This window comes from Panthera tigris, chromosome A2 (genome assembly GCF_018350195.1).
Source record: "Panthera tigris isolate Pti1 chromosome A2, P.tigris_Pti1_mat1.1, whole genome shotgun sequence".
Lineage (NCBI taxonomy): Eukaryota > Metazoa > Chordata > Mammalia > Carnivora > Felidae > Panthera > Panthera tigris.
In genome coordinates, this window is record NC_056661.1 from 86860322 (window position 1) to 86877940 (window position 17619).

Here is a 17619-nt window from a genome sequence, read left to right on the forward strand (position 1 = left end):
CACTGTTAGACTAAAAAAAGTGACACTTGTCACCTCACTTAATTTCTAAATCTTATATTGTGTCTTTATATTTTTTTAAGGAAAATATCGCCTGAATATTTAAAAAGATTCATTCCCAAGTTGAATTACTCATTTTTTTAAAGTTTATTTATTTTGAGACAGGGAGAGAGCATGAGCAGGGGAGGGGCAGAGGGAGAGGGAGAGGGAGAGAGAAAATCCCAAGCAGGCTCTGTGCTGTCAGCACAGAGCCCCATGCAGGGCTCCGTCTCAGGAACCGTGAGATCATGACCTGAGCCAAAATCAAAAGTCAGATGCTTACATGACTGAACCACTCAGGTGCCCCTGAATTATTCATCTTAAGCTTTATCTCCTTGTATGCTGTTTCATATTCTGAGTAGACAGTGCTCACCTAATCACTACGCTGTTAGTATTGCTAATTCCGTTCAAATTTTATTTGATTTCTCAATGTATATGATTAAATAACAAGTTAAAATCTCATGAAACTTTGGGACTTTGTTCCATTCTTTATGTTAGGTCATACAGGCATTAATAAGCTTGCTGTATGTTCCCTTCTCCAGTGACTTCCAGGTCACTGAAACTGCACTAGAGTGGAAAGATGACTGGATTACACTAGATTAATTTTGGGAAAATTACTTAAATTATATAAAACTCAGAATCTTTACCTCCAGAACTATCAGCAATTAGAATCATTTTTTTTAATAAAAAGTTCTACTTATAAAGGATAAAGACACCAGTTGACTACAATGAGTTTTACTGGGGACATTTGTGATAAATTTCTGCAAAAAGGACATTTTTAAATAATTTGTTTAAAAAATATGGCCATATTTCTTAATTTGGTATTATCTGAACAAATTCAAACATTTCCCCAGCCTCCTCACTGTGAGAAGCAAAATAATTAATGTTTGTGAAAGTGCTTTCAACACATAGTTTCAACAACACATAGTTCTTTATAAACGTAAAAGTTCCTATACTCTGAGACACCTGTAGAGCAGCAGTTATGTTACTGTCTTAGGACATCAATTCACACATTTTATAACACACCTTGAAGCAATTGGAAATGCCTCCAATAGTGAGAAAACCAGAGATAGTCTCCCAACTAAAGTGGCAATAAACCTTTGATCACTATGCTACAAATATCAACCTTTAAGTCAGGTAACAGCTGGGACACCTTTTCCTCAGATTTATGTAAAAAATGAACAGTCAAAATTGAAATTATGGGAAAAAATAATGTGTTGTCTTTGAAATCTAGACAGTTCCATTATGCTATCATTTAGGAAAGTACCGTACAAAGTGATCATACTAACCTGTGGAAAAACTATTCTGGTTATCCCATAGCTTTTATTTATTATAAAACCATGGGATTAGAATGCAACGTCTAAATTCCTTACAGGCATGAAAGCGAAGATGAAGTTAAAAAAAAAAAAGTGAGGACTGTGGACTGTGACAACTTCCAATCTACATTCACTAATTTTCTTTGCATCAAGGAAGAACTGATAGCAAAATTGTTTCCATATTTCTCTGCTGAAGAGAAGGTCTCCTTACAATTGCACAATATTTATCAAAAGAACTTTATTATTTTTTTTTCAAAGTGACCATAAGAAATCACCTGCTGAAAAAAACAAACAACTTTGTGGAGAGATCCAGAACAAGCAAGGTAAAAATTACAACATAGCTGAAGACCAGTGCAGTGCAAAAGACGAAGTAAGTTCTGTCATTCTATCCTTGTCTAGATAATTGAGGGATATTCTTTACTTCTCATTCCAGTCATTTCGGCTCCAGTCTCTCCTATCTGGAAAGACACACTCAAGAAATTGTATGTGTAAACTTTCAACCAAAACTGATGCTAGTAATATTTTTTCATTCATGTACTGCCACACATGAAGTAATATTTCATTTTTCCCAACACTCCTCAATGGACATAAAATAAAACATGTTAAAGAGAAAAGTAATAGATTCTAGGCCCTAAACTTCAACATCTTATTTAAATTTAAAACATGGAAAGCAAATCATAAATACATGTTCTCTGTGAATCCACATAGGACTGGGACAGCCTGAGTAAGAGAGTGAGCATAAGAGAGAGTGCTCTATTTAAGAGCTCTTGATTAAGGAATCAAGGAGTATTTCTTATAGATGGCAACTGACAAGTACTGGTGAACTGATAAAAACCAGTGTTGGAAGACAGTCATTTAAAGCAAGAGAGGTGGGTAAATAAAATCATAGTGATGGGACCCATGGATTCTGTCAATGTATAATCTAAAAAGCATAACATCAGAGAGCCAGAGGAAAAACTTCCAAAACTGAGTAACAGTTGACAAAGACATTTGAAAACCTGACTCAGAAAACTATATGACAATTAAAGTAATTATTCTACCCTCTATAACCCCAAACTCAGAGCTTATAAACTATATGAGAAGAAAATCATTCTGTTGTATGTCAGAGAGGGAGGAAATTAGGATACTGAGCACAGAAGGATGCTGGGGTGCTTCAAACAGACACGCAGATCTGAATTGAGATCATGGCTTTAAAAATGAAAGAAAACTTGCAAACATGAGAACAAAGAGAAATTGGTGACATACAAAAGAGACAGACAATGACAATGGGTCAACGGTATTTCCAATTTACAGACACCATGAAAGGGTAAGGCATATTTTGTTTCATAACGTTTTTATTGACCATATGCATTTCTCACCTGGTAGTGTTAAAGAGTCCAAATATCACTGGGTTCTTAGGATCTCTGGTATGTAGCAAGAAAATATCCTCTGAAAATTAAAGTCCATTACATTAGTTTTTGTAGTCCTCTTTGCATGTAAAGAAAATATATTGACATAAAGTAGCTTAGAATCCATTACAGATATAAGATATCAATGTCTTTCCATACACGGTCATACGACCCTGACCAAATCACAAAAAAGTGAAATACTTGGCTATTCAGAATGACTCTGAGCTGGGCCTTACGGAAGGAACGAGGTGCTGACTGTAAGCTACACAGAGGGATCTCCTGTTCCTGCAACTCCTTTGACCCCACCATGTGGACCTGGCCAAAATGAGAAGAACGGAAACTTGCACACTGCACGAAGCAAGTCTCCATAAGTGAGATAGTGAGGGTTTATCGAGGGGAACAAACATCAAAGGGTAACATTTAGTTCTTTCAATTCAGTAAGATTTACCTAATTCATCAAAATATGTGTCAATTCCATTCATTCCTGGTACTGAGCAAACGAGTCTTGCTTTGAGGAACGTGCTCCACTTATTGACCAGTATTCTCTGTCCTCCTACATCATTCTGTGACAAACAAAATCATGCAAATGAGTACCAAAAGAACTTTTTAACAACAAATTTTGCAATATTAAACAGGCAGATGGTAAGAGTTGTAGCTTTTTTATTTAATCTGGAAACTGGAGCCTAATCCTCAAATAATATCACAGATGCATTTCCCCATAAGCATTCTTTGAGATTTCCACCTTCCGCCTGGTTAGTATACTTTTACTCTGTCCATTAAATATACTTTCCAGGTGTTAAAGAATGCTAATAGACTGGTGTTTCTTATGTAAAGCACTGGTAACGGTAACCTTCAATATTATTTATTGATAAATATGGTATCATAATACGGTAACCTTCAATATTATTTTATTGATAAATAATCTGCTTATCTCAGAAAAAGCACCATTATTTTTTTCTTTTAGAAAAATCTTGAATTACATACACATACATATGCATACACCATACCTATATGTTTGCACACATATATACACACAAATGTACATCCATGGCTATACATATGTATTTATAACTTTCTTCTTAAATTTATTCTGAAATATCAAAGTAACTTAACAGCTGTAATATTATTAGCAATCTGTCAATATATATTGCTCCTTCAATTGATTTTGAATGTCTCCCAACAGCCTATCTGTTGGTTAAGCGTCCAACTCTTGATTTCAGCTCAGGTCATGATCTCATGGTTTATGGGACTGAGCCCCACATCAGGCTCTGTGATGACAGTGCAGAACTTGCTTGGGATTCTCTCTCTCTCTCTCTCTCTCTCCGCCCCCCCCTCAAAAATAAATGAATGTAAAAAAAAAAAACCAATATAAAACCTTCAGGAGATGTGAAGTATAATTATTAGACAGCAAATACTGATTTTAGGCAGCCTACAGAATACTAGAAAGTATTTTATAGTAGAAAGCCTACTGGGACACCTAGGTGGCTCAGTCCATTAAACGTCTATCTCTGGATTTTGGCTCAAGTCATTATCTCGCAGTTCGAGAGTTCAAGTCCTATGTCAAGCTCTGTGCTAACAGTGCAGAGCCTGCTTGGAATTCTCTCTCTCCCTCTCTCTGTGGCCCTCCCCTGCTCACGCTCTCTCTCTCTTGCTCTATCAAGTAAATCAACTTACAAAACTTAAAAAGAAACTTAAAAAATAAAGAAAAAAAACCGAACAAATGACCAAGGCCTGACGATAAACTGTGAGCTAAGCACACGGATGAGAAAGAAAGGCGGTCCTCACCACACAGAGTCGCCCCACTCTGGTGTAAATTGCATGGGCACTGTTTTCTGCCTCTAGGGCCTTCTCGGTAAAAAAGAAATACACTTTGTTGTCATCTCGGTCTTCATTGTCAGGAATCATATATGAACCTACAAATTTTGGTTCTACAGGTATAAAAAAGTAGAAGAAAAGTAAAACAGCTATTACAGGAAAATGACAAGGTTATTCTAATATATTACATATCACACAAATGCTTCAGTGTAACTTTCAACATTTCATGAAGAAATAAAGTTATTTCCTTTAAATGTTGTATGCACATTAAAATCATGTAGATATCTCCATTCTCTTCGCAAACTAACATTTTGTTTGGAACTATTAGAGGCAATTTTAATAGGAAAATAAGAGTCACGAAAGGAAAAATCAGTTTGAAACAGCATACTTTAAAATTCATTCAAAGAACAGATTAGGGGCATGAGGGTGATCATCTGCATAAATTTCCTCCCAAATATATAAAAAGTCAACATAAATACCTAATAGAGAAGTTTTAATAGAGAAGTTTATCAATTTTTTAGGTTCATAGGTTATCTATCAGGGTAGCTCACGGAAGACCATTTTAAGGTAGCAAATGTATTTTAAGTCTTTCTGTTTGTAGTCTAAGGGATCTGAGTGAACCCCCTTGACTGATATGGTATGTCAAATATTTTAATGGTAACATGCTGCCAGTAATGACTAAAGGTTAATAAAAAGGCTAAAAATAACAAAAACACTCACTATTAAATGATGCTTTAATCTCTGGATAGGTCAGGGTGCCCAAATATAAACATTATTCCTTATAAAGAATTCTATCAATGAATGGCTACTGATTTTCCTAGGGTTTTATTTGTCTCTAAACACAATGTGATCCTATTAAAACAAAACAATGGAATCAATTCATCCAAAATTATACCAACTGACAAGAGAAAACAAAGCTACTTACTAGATGAAAGGATTTTTTTGCTTTTCATGTATTTAGTTGGTTTTCTCCATTTAAATTCTGATTTCTAAGTATTGTTATGGGGGTAACATGGTTTTATAATAATGTCAATCCATTTTGATATAAAATGTTATATGTATAATTGCAGATTTTCAATAACACTACTAATAAAAAAAAGCTGAAATTTGTAAAACACTATCAATGGCATTTGTATTATTACTATTATCAAAACATGGCAAGTTTCTCATGAGTTCTACACTTGTTTTCAGTTCTGATTTACATACTCTTTTCTCCTCAACCCCACCTTTTAACAGGCGCTCGTCATCATGCTCGGTGCGAATATGAGCCAATCGACCCATGCTCCGGAAGATCGCGGCATCTCTGCCCCAGTAGTCACTGTAGAGGCCAGCAAACAATTCACTACCTACAGGGAAACGTCAGTTAAAAAGAAGTCAGTATTTGTTTCTGGATCTGACGGCCATATATAAGCCACAATTACAGTAAACATATCCAGGTTTACTGCACATACAGCCTATGGAATTAATATAAGAGCATGGATGGTATATTCATATTGCCAGGCTTGGAATCCTGACTCGACCACTTACTAGCTGTGTGAACTTGGGCTAGGTGCTTAACCTACCTGTGTCTCAGTTTCCTCACATACAAATAGGAATAGCACTCAAAAGTATTATAAAGAGTAAAGCACTTCAAAGAACATCCAACATATACTAAGACCTATATGAGTATTTGATAAGTAATGTGATTCATCTTATTTTATTAAACTTCTTTTAGCCTTCATATGAAGGTATTATCATTATTATTGGTACTATATGCAAGTCAACTAACTCGAATCCTTGGAACAAGAAATTGCTTCCATTAACATAATTTTATTTTTCAAATTTTTTTTTAATGTTTATTTATTTTTGAGAGACAGAGTGTGAGCAGGAGAGGGACAGAGATAGGGGGAGACGCAGAATCCAAAGCAGGCTCCAGGCTCAGAGCTGTCAGCACAGAGTCTACCCGGGGCTTGAACTCCTGAACTGTGAGATCATGACCTGAGCTGAAGTTGGACACCTAATTGAGCCACCAGGTGCCCCTCTGTTAACATGATTTTAGTGTAGGAACCACAAAGTCTGACAAAGTCACGTATAATATGATTAGTTATCATTTAATTTTAAGTTTGTGGCTTAGATAGGAATGGCATAAAGGATTTATAACTTAATTAGTCAGAATGAATGAAGTTGGCTCTAACATGCGGTGGAGGTCCCAGACTAAAATCAGACCAAGGAACCACAAACGTATGGTTCCTTGAAATGACAACGTGTCCTTGGTTTCAAGAAATGACAATGTGTCCTTGCAGAAAGCCAGAAAGCAAGACATTAAAATAACTTATGAGAAGGGAAAAAAAATAACAAATAGAAAAATAACATAAAGATACAGGGAACTGAGGAAGACTAGCACATATCAAGCATAGGGACTTGGAGTTCTCTTTTGTCAAAGGGACAATAAAAGATCATCAGTGTGCCCATGAGTGATGCCAGAAGGATTGTCCCGGGCCTATGCAGCATGGGTATCCTGTCCCTGGAAAATAGCTCTGAAAAGAAGCAAATGAGAGTAGCAGAGAGAAGCAGTAACCTCAATTTAGGGTGGTAAAATTCTTATAAAGAATATCATATAACTCTGGTAAGGTTTAAAAATATGTAACTGATGACTATACTGAACTCAACATACTAATGTTTTTCTGTTAAATAAGGAATGTGTACAGATGTGTACACATGGTATTTAAAGTGCTTTACATGTAAGAGAATTGAAATGAAATGTATTTTCATTTAATGAATTTAATTGAATATTTAATTTTAGAATTAGAATTATTAAACTTACAGGTATAAAGATTTAACCAAGTATATAAACAGAATTTAAGAGAACTTGATTTCATGTTTATACATTTTATTAATTCGATTTAAAAACTTATTTCAGCATTTATAAAGGGCTTTTTCTAAGTTAAGGCCTTTAAAAGTCTGAAAAATCTTGAGTAGACTATCTTTGTATGGTTGAAAATTTGAAAGAGCAATCAAATATGTTGTCAACTTGAGTTAACTGAATTTTTAAAAAGTGAAAATAATTGCTTTTGTTTTACCAGATTTAAAAAATAGAATAAGGAGATACAAATTGAATTTGAAGGCTTGAGAAAAATAAGTTTTCAGATATGTTATAATTATAAATTAATTTTAATTTATACAGAGGCAAGGAAATAGTTTTTTGTTGTTTTTGTTGTTGTTGGTTCACAAAATCCACTATGAGTACTTAAATAAATATAGGAAATACATAAATAAAATCCAGGTTTCCCACAAAGGAATTCACCTTTAAACTATACATAAATATAAAAAGAAAGAGGAGAAACAGAGGCAAATGTGCGAGAATATTAATAATTAATGAATCAAGGTAAATGGTATAAAGGTGTAAATTTTATTCCTCTTTCAATTCTTCTTTGTATTTGAAAATTTTCAAGATAACAAGTTTAAAAAAAGCTGTATTTATTGAGTTCATCTCATATACTCAAATGTATACTAAGTGAGAGGTGTGATAGAGAAAATAACAGAAACTGAAAAAACAAAGATGCTTTATATCTGAACTTAAAATATAATTAGATAGAGGAAAGTATTATCAGAACTCTTATTTAAGCATAGTCTTTGGTAACAAGGAAAAAAGTGACACAATTTATATCAAAGTCAGTTAGTGTTATATTCAGCCAAAAGTTGTATCTGTATGTAGAGAAGGCATATTTTGAGATAAAATGGTATCAATAGTTAGGAATAGGAACCACAGGTGGGAGGCATTCTGCACTACTTGAGCATGGATAAAATGTTAAATTCATTAAAAGGCCTTGGGGAACATTATGGCCTAAATGAATGAGTTGATCCATAAAAGGGTTAATTGACTATTGAACCACCAGAGTGAGGATTTTTCTGAAATATTTTTGTTGTTAATTATTAAACTTCATGATATTACCCATATAAAATATAAAGTCCATTTTATATAATTATTCTAAGCAAAATTTATTTTCCTAATATGGGCTTGGCTGAATGCTTTATGCATAATGGGTACAAAAAAATAGAGTTCTTAAAAATCATGATCGTTTTCTATTCCTTAAGCTTTTAATATTTGATTTAACTTAGTTTCTCAAGCTATTTCTAGAACTCTGATATTTGAAAACGCTACTATTATATGAATATAATCCTATTATTTCACATCAATTTCATTGCACTCACCCAGTCTGAAACACTGTGTCAAAGTTTTACTTGTTTTAATCAGTTTTACCAACTTAACAAACACGTACCCCTTGGAGCCACTAGATGGCAACCTTAGGATAGCAAATACTACTATATCCAAGGCAGGTTATCTGCACAACGAAAAAGATGATAGATTACCAATTTTACCCAATTTCCCTTTTTGTATTCAGATAAAAGAAAACAGTTTGTGAGCAATTCAAATAACACAATATGAACTGTATGACTTGAACTTCAAAGAAACCAGACAGGTGCTAAAAAACTATGCTGTGTAAAACTGAACCAAATGTGTTTCTGTTGGAAATGTTAGGTTTTCCTCAGAAGGGAAAGATTCTCCTTTCATAGCTTATTATCATTGTAAAGAACAAAATAAATTCAGAGCAATAGATAGTAATTATGCTTGATAAAATACTTTCCAAAGGAAAACACTTTAATGAAAAACCATAAAGTAGAATAAGGCTTTAGGCACAAATATTACCTAATAGTAATTAAATGAGCCAAAATATTCAGCATCATTATAATTGATACTGTTTACAACAAATATGTAAACTACATATCACAATATTTTAATCGACAACTTTACTTTAAAATTATAACCATTTGACATAATTAAGACAAATTTGTGAATCAATAGTTTGGTATTTTACAGAGTGCAAAAAATTTCTGGATAAATCATATTTTCATGGATTAAAAACAAACATGTCTATAGAGACATGATATTCAATAAACACATTAACTTATCCAGAAATTTAACTAGTATCTTATCTCTTGTGATGTACTGAATATAAATAACCAACTGCATTTTTATGCCATACATTACTTTTCATTTGTTATAGCACTGACTTATATTGGAAACTGATGTTATGTTAATTTTAGATGGTCATGTGTGGTTATAATTAGACAACAGAACATCTGCAGGGTATTTTGACAGGTGAATGAAACTTATTATTGTCATGCTCAATGTACTCTCTTTGTACAGATATAACAATAGTTCTGTCTGCACTGGAAATCTGTCATACTAAGTCTCCAGCTCGAAATCAGCTGTTTGGCTGTGGCCAAACTGTTCAATAGCTCATGGTCTTGGTTACCTGTAAAATCAGAGACCAACATGTAATTTCTTGAGCCTGCCAAGCTTTTATGTTCTCTCTGCCTGGGAATGTTTTGCCTGGAACTCTGCATCTCCTTTCCTGTTTTACCTCCCATACCCAGCGACTGCCCATTCCCTCCATGAAGCCTTCCTTGGCTAAACGTTTGTTAGTTGAGTGATTCCTAGTACCACCACAGCCCTGGTGCCTATTTCTATCATACTGCTCATCCTACTGTATTTTAACTGCTTATATGTTTGGCATTATGTCTCACTAGATGTAGGCTTCTTGATATGTCTTGTATATTCTCTTGCACAGCATCTGGAATACAGGAAATGCTCAATCAGCATTTGTTGAATCAGTGAAGAGCATAATGAATTAATAAGTGAGCATATTTAAAAATTATTTTAGGTGTTTAAATTAAGCTATGAAAATACAATAAGAACACTGAGGACAAGATCCTGATTTCTCACAAATCTTCAGGAAAAAAAAATGATTAGGCATTTATATGAAAAACAGAGTTCCTTGAATTTCTGTTCCTTAAAAAGCTATATTTAATCATTTTAATTCATGAACACAGGACTCTATTTTCTTCCAGTATTTGTCCCTTATAGTTTCAGCCCCCAAAACTGTGTCTACACTAAATTGCTTATATGAAAGAAAATAAGACAATCATTTGACTCTTCGCAGGATACAAAGTAAATCCACTGTAAATAATTCCAAGTTACAATGCATCATTGAAATAGTTTTCTACCTAATTCCTTTTTTTACAATACAAACTCTAATTGAAGTTTCAGTTAAACATATTGCATTGCCTTAGTATTTTATGAAAGTTATCAACAGCTTTGCTCATGGGCTGTATACTTACTAATTGATTCAAGATTTTATTCACCATGTTTGAAATACAGATTTTAATTATTTGGTAAGAAAAAATACAGTTTATCTTCTTAAGATTTACTCAAGCATTTCTCCTATTTATGCTGGAAATGTCTACACATCTAAATAACGTAAAGTATATTTTATATTTGCCTTGTGGATAGCACATGCCTGAAGACTGATTTAACTGCCTCATTTTATAACTCAATTCTATAATTCTTTTAGGAAATCATTCTGATATCAGATGCATCATTTTGCAGAATGACTAAAACAGGCATCATGGCAAACAGAAACCAAATGCACTTGAGGGGAGAGGAAGGATACGAATGATCCGTATGTTCCAACATCCACAACCCAGGTCCCACTCACTCTCTGCTTAGGATGCTAAAAGAAATCAGGCAGAAAGTATCCCCCTATAAGTTACAGTTGTTGGGACTTTTTTTTTTTTTTTCTTCTATCCTTATAATTTTTTTGTTTGTTTGTTTTGAGGAATCCATAAACAAAATATTCAAAGAGCCCCTTAGAAACTCATTGTTACAGCCAGAAGCAACAGTAAGCAAGTGGATAATTGGCATTTTGCCAAATGTGAGAGAGCAACAGACTTGGATAAGAAATTATAGAAATTCTTGAGGTGCCTGGGTGGCTCAGTTGGTTGAGCGTTCAGCTTTGGCTTAGGTCACAATCTCATGGTTTGTGAGTTCAAGCCTCGCATTGGGCTCTGTGCTGACAGCTCAGAGCCTGGAGCCTGTTTCAGATTCTGTGTCTCCCTCTCTCTCTGCTCCTCTCCTGCTCATGCTCTGTCTCTGTCTCTCTCTCTCTCAAAAAAATAAACATTTAAAAAAATTAAAAAAATTATATTCTTTAGGGACAGATGCTATATAAATGGAATGCCTTCAAGAAATAAGCCAATACACTTCACTTGCTATGTTTATAGAGGATGAAATTTTAAAGACATACATTTTACCTTCATTTAGATGGTTTCATTTATTTTTCTAATATTTATGAAGTCATATTTTGTGCCAGAACCATTCATTCATAACTCTGTCCTGAATACAATTAATTTAAAAGGAACATTTATTTAAAAAATTTTTTCATGCTATTAAGAGCTTGAAATAATCACTTAAATTTCCCCATGCATATATTCCAACCTCCTTTCATTCAATCAGCACTGACCTCCAATTCACAGAATATACAATGAGGAAATATATTCACAAAGATCTCATTATTATGAATAAAAGTGCAGGAAGAAAATTTCAGTGGCTATAAACTTTTTAAATTTATTTGCTGAAAAAGGTAATATAGGACCAAAAAAAAAAAAAAAAGCATAGAAAGAAAATTTCAGTGAGTAAAATATCTTATTCATGGTTATTTGTTGAAATAAAATTTAGTCAGTCTTTAACTTCAGAAATATTCTAAAAATATCCTAACAACAAAGCGAACACTTTGAAAGCAAAGAAAAAGTACACGACAAATTAGAATGATACCCTCCAAATGCTAGTAACATGCATGTTAGCATACTTTAGTCGCATCAGGTATGGTAAATATTAAATGGCACCTGGGACTAGGGATACAAATCTGAGTCAGAATGAAATGTTAAAAAAATGGCAACAGAACTGAGAAGGCAAAATATAAGGAAAATCCTGCAGTTGCTGAAGGTGTTATCAACTTATTAAGAGTATTGCAATATTACACCCAACACAGGTGATGAAAAAGAGTCAGCCAATATTTTCCTTCTGGGCCAAAATGATATATGACATAAAGAAAAGATTTCTTGCATTTTTTGGGTTATTTATTTTGAGAGAGAGACAAAGAGAGCAGGGGAGGGGCAGAGAGAGAGGGAGAGAGAGAGATTCCCAAGCAGGCTCCACACTGTGAGAGCAGAGCTTGATGTGGGGATTGAACCCGCGAAACGTAAGATCATGACCTGAGCTGAAGTCAAAAGTCGGACGCTTAACCGAATGAGCCACCCAGGTGCCCCAAGAACCTTGACTTTTTATTTGGTAGCAAGGTAAGTACTAAGTATCTTTGGATGAAAGGTAGAGGCAAGTAATGTAGCAATTTATTTTACTAAATAATTCATTGTTTCAATAAAGTGTTTTTAAAATCAGGGTGTGATGTCTTATATTCTTCACACAGTTACTTAAGACCATTTAAAATACAATATTACTAATCACAGTGGGGGGGGGCGGGAAATGTGGCTAAACATGTAGAAATTTTGCACCTGCAATATGAATTTATATGCTACCAAGATAACATATTAATACCAAGTGGCATTTGAAGAGCAACCTAATTAATATAAGATTTGATATCAAATGATTTCTAAACATAGAGAACATAGCTTGCTTTACTCCTAAAAACCTGTTTCACATGGAATCACTGCACGATACAGCATTTCATTTCTACATCAGATTATAAAACATGGTCATCAACTTATCTTTTACCTAGCAAATACTCTTTTCTTTAGTTTTTCCATAAGATTTTACTTTATGTGATCTTCAGCTAACTGAATTTAAGTGACTGAAATGAAAACTGTATATAAAGTTGAGAAATTAAAGACGTTCTTAGATTTGCCAGCACATTTATTTTTTTCCCTTTGGGGGCCTTGTTAGTTTTATGAGTATTGTTACAAATTTGAATTCCTTATCATGACAGCACATCTTAAGGTGAGCAGGCACTAAACAGGTAGCGTGACCTATAATTAACAAGGAAACGAAGAAGTATCATGGCCTAAAGATGGTCATCATTTTGCTGAAGTCTTGTCCTAACCCATCAACAGAGAACACATGTGGCCATAAAATACCACATTAACGCATTCTTTCCCTGTCAGTAAGTTACATCAAGCTTGCCAAACTCCAACTCAGGTAGCTCCGTTTTTCCAGCCCAAATTCTTGCTGTGTTTTCAATTGGGTGAATTACTTCTACTTCCTCTCTTTTAGAGTTGCTGGCTCACACAGGTTATCAGGTTTCTATCTCAGTGGCTGCTTCATATCTACAGTGAGTGAGTGATCTTTCAGAGGTACTTGGGGATGAAAGCTAGTGGATAAATGTCAAGAATTATATTTTTATTTCTTCTCTTTGGAGGGATTATTCCTCTAACTTTTGTGTTTGGTTTGGAGGGCTCTTAGGATTTGATTTCTCTTCTGAATAAGCGAAACAGCCACCCAGATGGCAAGCACTTCACATTTCGGCACAGTGTAATTTGATTTGGAAGTTCAATGAAACTCACTTGGAAATGTCCCTCCAGTAATATTTCCCCTCTTAAAAAATTCAGTTTTAAGTTCCTGGTTTCATGCATAAATAAGCTCCAGGGAGGCTTAGTGGTGAGTGGCAGGGTGACTGAATAAAGTGTTTCAACCTTTTAAATGAAATGTTAAAAATAAATGGAGTTCTAACCTTCTTGGGATTTCTCTACAGATGTAGTGTTCACTCTGTAATTTTCAACTTTCAATATCATTAATAACATTCTTATGAATATTCCAAAATTTGTTTTTGGTTTCTTTGTTGAAGGATATTGACTCTATTCAGTGAATATTTATAGAAGTCCCATTCTGTGCAAGATGTACAGAAAAAGGAATAAGAAAATCTATTCCAAACATATTCCAATTTTCAATCTATGAACTTGCCCCCCACAAAGCACTGAAAGCATTAGAAACAAAAACTGTTTAACAAATACATGTATTTTAATTCATACGCTGCCATTTCTAACATTTATGGATCTGGCATTCATCAAAAGTATCATCCCCCAAATTTTGATTCCTACTAAAGTTTAAACTTACTTAGCAATCTTATTTTCATATTTAAATTTTCCTTTCCTCATATCTTTTTCATACACACACACACACACACACAAATAGGTTAGCAGAGGAACACAGCTACCTTAAAATACTATTTTTCTTTAAAATTTTCTATTCTTTAAGAATATTACATATCTTTATTCAACCTTCTGAAGAACTTCATTACTATGTGAAATCTCATCTCAGAACTGCACTGTATTTATTTTTAAAAAATCTGCATACACCTGGACCTATTAAGTTCAAACCTATGTTGTTCAAGGGTCAACTGTATGTATCAACAAAGCTCTGCTTGCTTGGACTTAAGTACCGTAACTGGGCTGGGGAAGCACAGAGAGTGGGATTGGGATCCAAGGCCCATCAAAATCAACTGTCTGGAATAAGTTCAGGGACTATAAAGTTCTTAGAATACACAGGAATATCTTTATCAACACAAAATCAATTATATGGTATTTTCATTATTCCTCAGTGGGGAGTTTTAAGTGTTAACCCTTTAGTTTGAATCTGATGTCCCTACATGTTATTTTACACTTTCCCATTTTCTGCAAACAGGATGACCTAATAACAGCATACAACTCTAAGCAGTGCACGTGTAATAATAGAAATTTGTACGTCTGTGCCATACCTATAACAGAACCTCACAACACTGTGGGGGGAAAAAAAACAGATTTCTAATGGCACCCAGTTAAATGTCAGGGATAGCTTTCTTCAATTTTATACTCGGAAACTCCTCCATTGTATCTTCACAGTGCTGGAGTACTTTGACAAGTGGGCTATTTAAAATTTTTTTTTAATGTTTATTTTTGAGACAGAGAGAGAGACAGCATGAGTGGGGGAGGGCAGAGAGAGAGGGAGACAAAGAATCTGACACAGGCTCCAGGCTTTGAACTATCAGCACAGGGGCCCAACACGGGGCTCTAACCCACAAACCGTGAGATCATGACCTGAGCTGAAACCGGACGCTTAACTGACTGAGCCACCCAGGCACCCAACAAGTGTGCCATTTTTAAACCCCAAGAATATAAGAGAAACAGAAAAAGAAGAAAGAGACAAAGAGAAAAAGAAAAAAAGAAAAATTTCACTGTCTCTTAAGTGAGGTATTCAGGTACCTCATCTAATTAAATGGAATCAAATGGAAATCTAGATCAGACATGCCAGCTTTTTCTATTATTTCAATATGGACATTTAGTACAAGTTTAAACTGGTCAACCTCTGTAGTTTATATTCTAGATTAACAGGAGTTTAGATAAATAACATTAATTCTCAATTGAGATGACTTTCTACTGATACAGAGAAAGACACCAAGAAGTGAATCTAAGCTCCCCGGAAATCAGAGAGTAAAATATAAGTAACTAACCTATGTTAAAACAGTTCAGTTTCTCTAGCTGGCGATGTTTTTATAAAGTGTTCCTATAACTGCATTTTTTGAACAATAAATGGCACACTGCAAGGTGTTTTGTATCAGGTATTAAGTAGAAATTTGTGTTTTCAGAATGAGACACGCATACTTTATAGCAGCTGCACTTATTTTAGAGTTAAATTGGCTCAATTTAGCATGGTTTGAAATTTAACATTCTCGTTCTTAGAACCAATAAATATGACAAGGCAACACATACTAAGAAATGCTAAAAGAATCGGACTGACGTTTCAAAATCAATATGATGACCAACTGATTGTGGCGACAATAGTTACCGATTAAGGTAGAGATGAAGGATGAGCTGGGATCAAAAGGGCACCTGCCCCTTCCTCTTTCCGACCTGTGTGGTTCCAGATGAAACAGAGGATCCTACAAAGAAAACCAGACAAGCCATTATGTATTTGCCAACTTTAATAAGAATCTAACTGCTCGGAGAAAACATAAACATCTTGACCTTGTACAGAACTGCTATCGTAAACAGGGCACCAGAGAGTAACATCAAGTTATTTAGGAGCAAACTCGGTTTTGTAAATAAATAGATGGGTTTTCAGGCCCACGTGGATTCTCTCCCTCCTTCCTAGTAGGTATACAGGTGATGAAATGAAAGAAGTTATTGGCAGTTTTTATCACTTGAGTGGAGAGTATTAATTACTTTGAGATGTGTCAGTTAAATACTCCAAAGAAATGAAAACTTGCAGAAGAAAGGTTACTAAAAGGGAGGTTCAGCGACAAATACAGAAATGGTCTTTTATTCCAGAAAGGCCACTAGTGATTTTTTTTTGAAGCATCCGTAAAAGAAAAAGATGAAATTTTCTATCAATTTTGATTATTTGTTTCCATTTTCATTCTTCATCACATATTCTTTGTATAGACACTTAACTTTAATAATTTAGAGAAAGATGGCTGCATAAATAATTACTGGAATACAGACGCATAAATAAATGTCACATTAAGAGCAATATGTCAGACTCATGTCACGTAAATGAAACTGGAAAATAAGTATTTCCGTGAAGAACCACTACTACATTGGTTCCTATTGCAAGCCCATAACCACAGAAAAGTTCTCTGAATATTCGCAGAACTCAAAACTCTCATTAGCACATTTTTATAATTATTATTAAGTGTGCTATAAATGTTTTGGGTAAAAAAAAGTACTTTGGGAAAGTGACAATAGGAATCCATATGTAAAATTTTGTAGGAAAAAAAACCCCACTACTTTGCAATAGAATATTGTTGATACTGCCCATAGGTATCTATGAATAGCCCTGTGCATCTGTAAACTATGAACCTAAAAACAATCCTAATGTCCTGAATAACCTTTGAGAGTTGCCAGCACTTTTTTCAAGCTTGATTTTGACTTTCTTAGCCATACTCCTTACTCCATTTACCTGTTCTGTCCTTCTCTTGCATTGTTATTTGACACATTTTTCTTTCTGTCTCTGATTTTCTAATATCACCATTCTGATCCTGTTGTTCTAAAACCTTTCCAGTAAATGCAGAGTTCACCTGACTTCTATAACCTTCCAGTCTTATCCTTGGAATTGGCCTGTGGGAATTGACAGCCTATAGAGCAAATGTACGCTCCTGACCCAGAGGTGGCTAAAAGCCATAAAATTTTTTTAAGTCCAGTTTTTTTCCCTACTCCTACCTTTCACACAAATTAGCAGAGAGCAAGAATACCAATAA

The 17619-nt window shown here is 34.4% G+C and overlaps 1 protein-coding gene across 1 annotated transcript in view; it reads right to left on the reverse strand.

The window, feature by feature from the left end:
- Positions 1-17619, reverse strand: part of SEMA3E (semaphorin 3E) — a 244938-nt gene that overhangs the window by 38027 nt on the left and 189292 nt on the right. Inside the window, exons 5-9 of the mRNA XM_007076776.3 lie at positions 16209-16302; positions 5782-5901; positions 4526-4668; positions 3189-3303; positions 2711-2780 (exon numbers count right to left, since the gene is read on the reverse strand). Coding sequence (XP_007076838.3) covers positions 2711-2780; positions 3189-3303; positions 4526-4668; positions 5782-5901; positions 16209-16302 — 542 coding nt within the window. The remainder of the gene's footprint in view (positions 1-2710; positions 2781-3188; positions 3304-4525; positions 4669-5781; positions 5902-16208; positions 16303-17619) is intronic.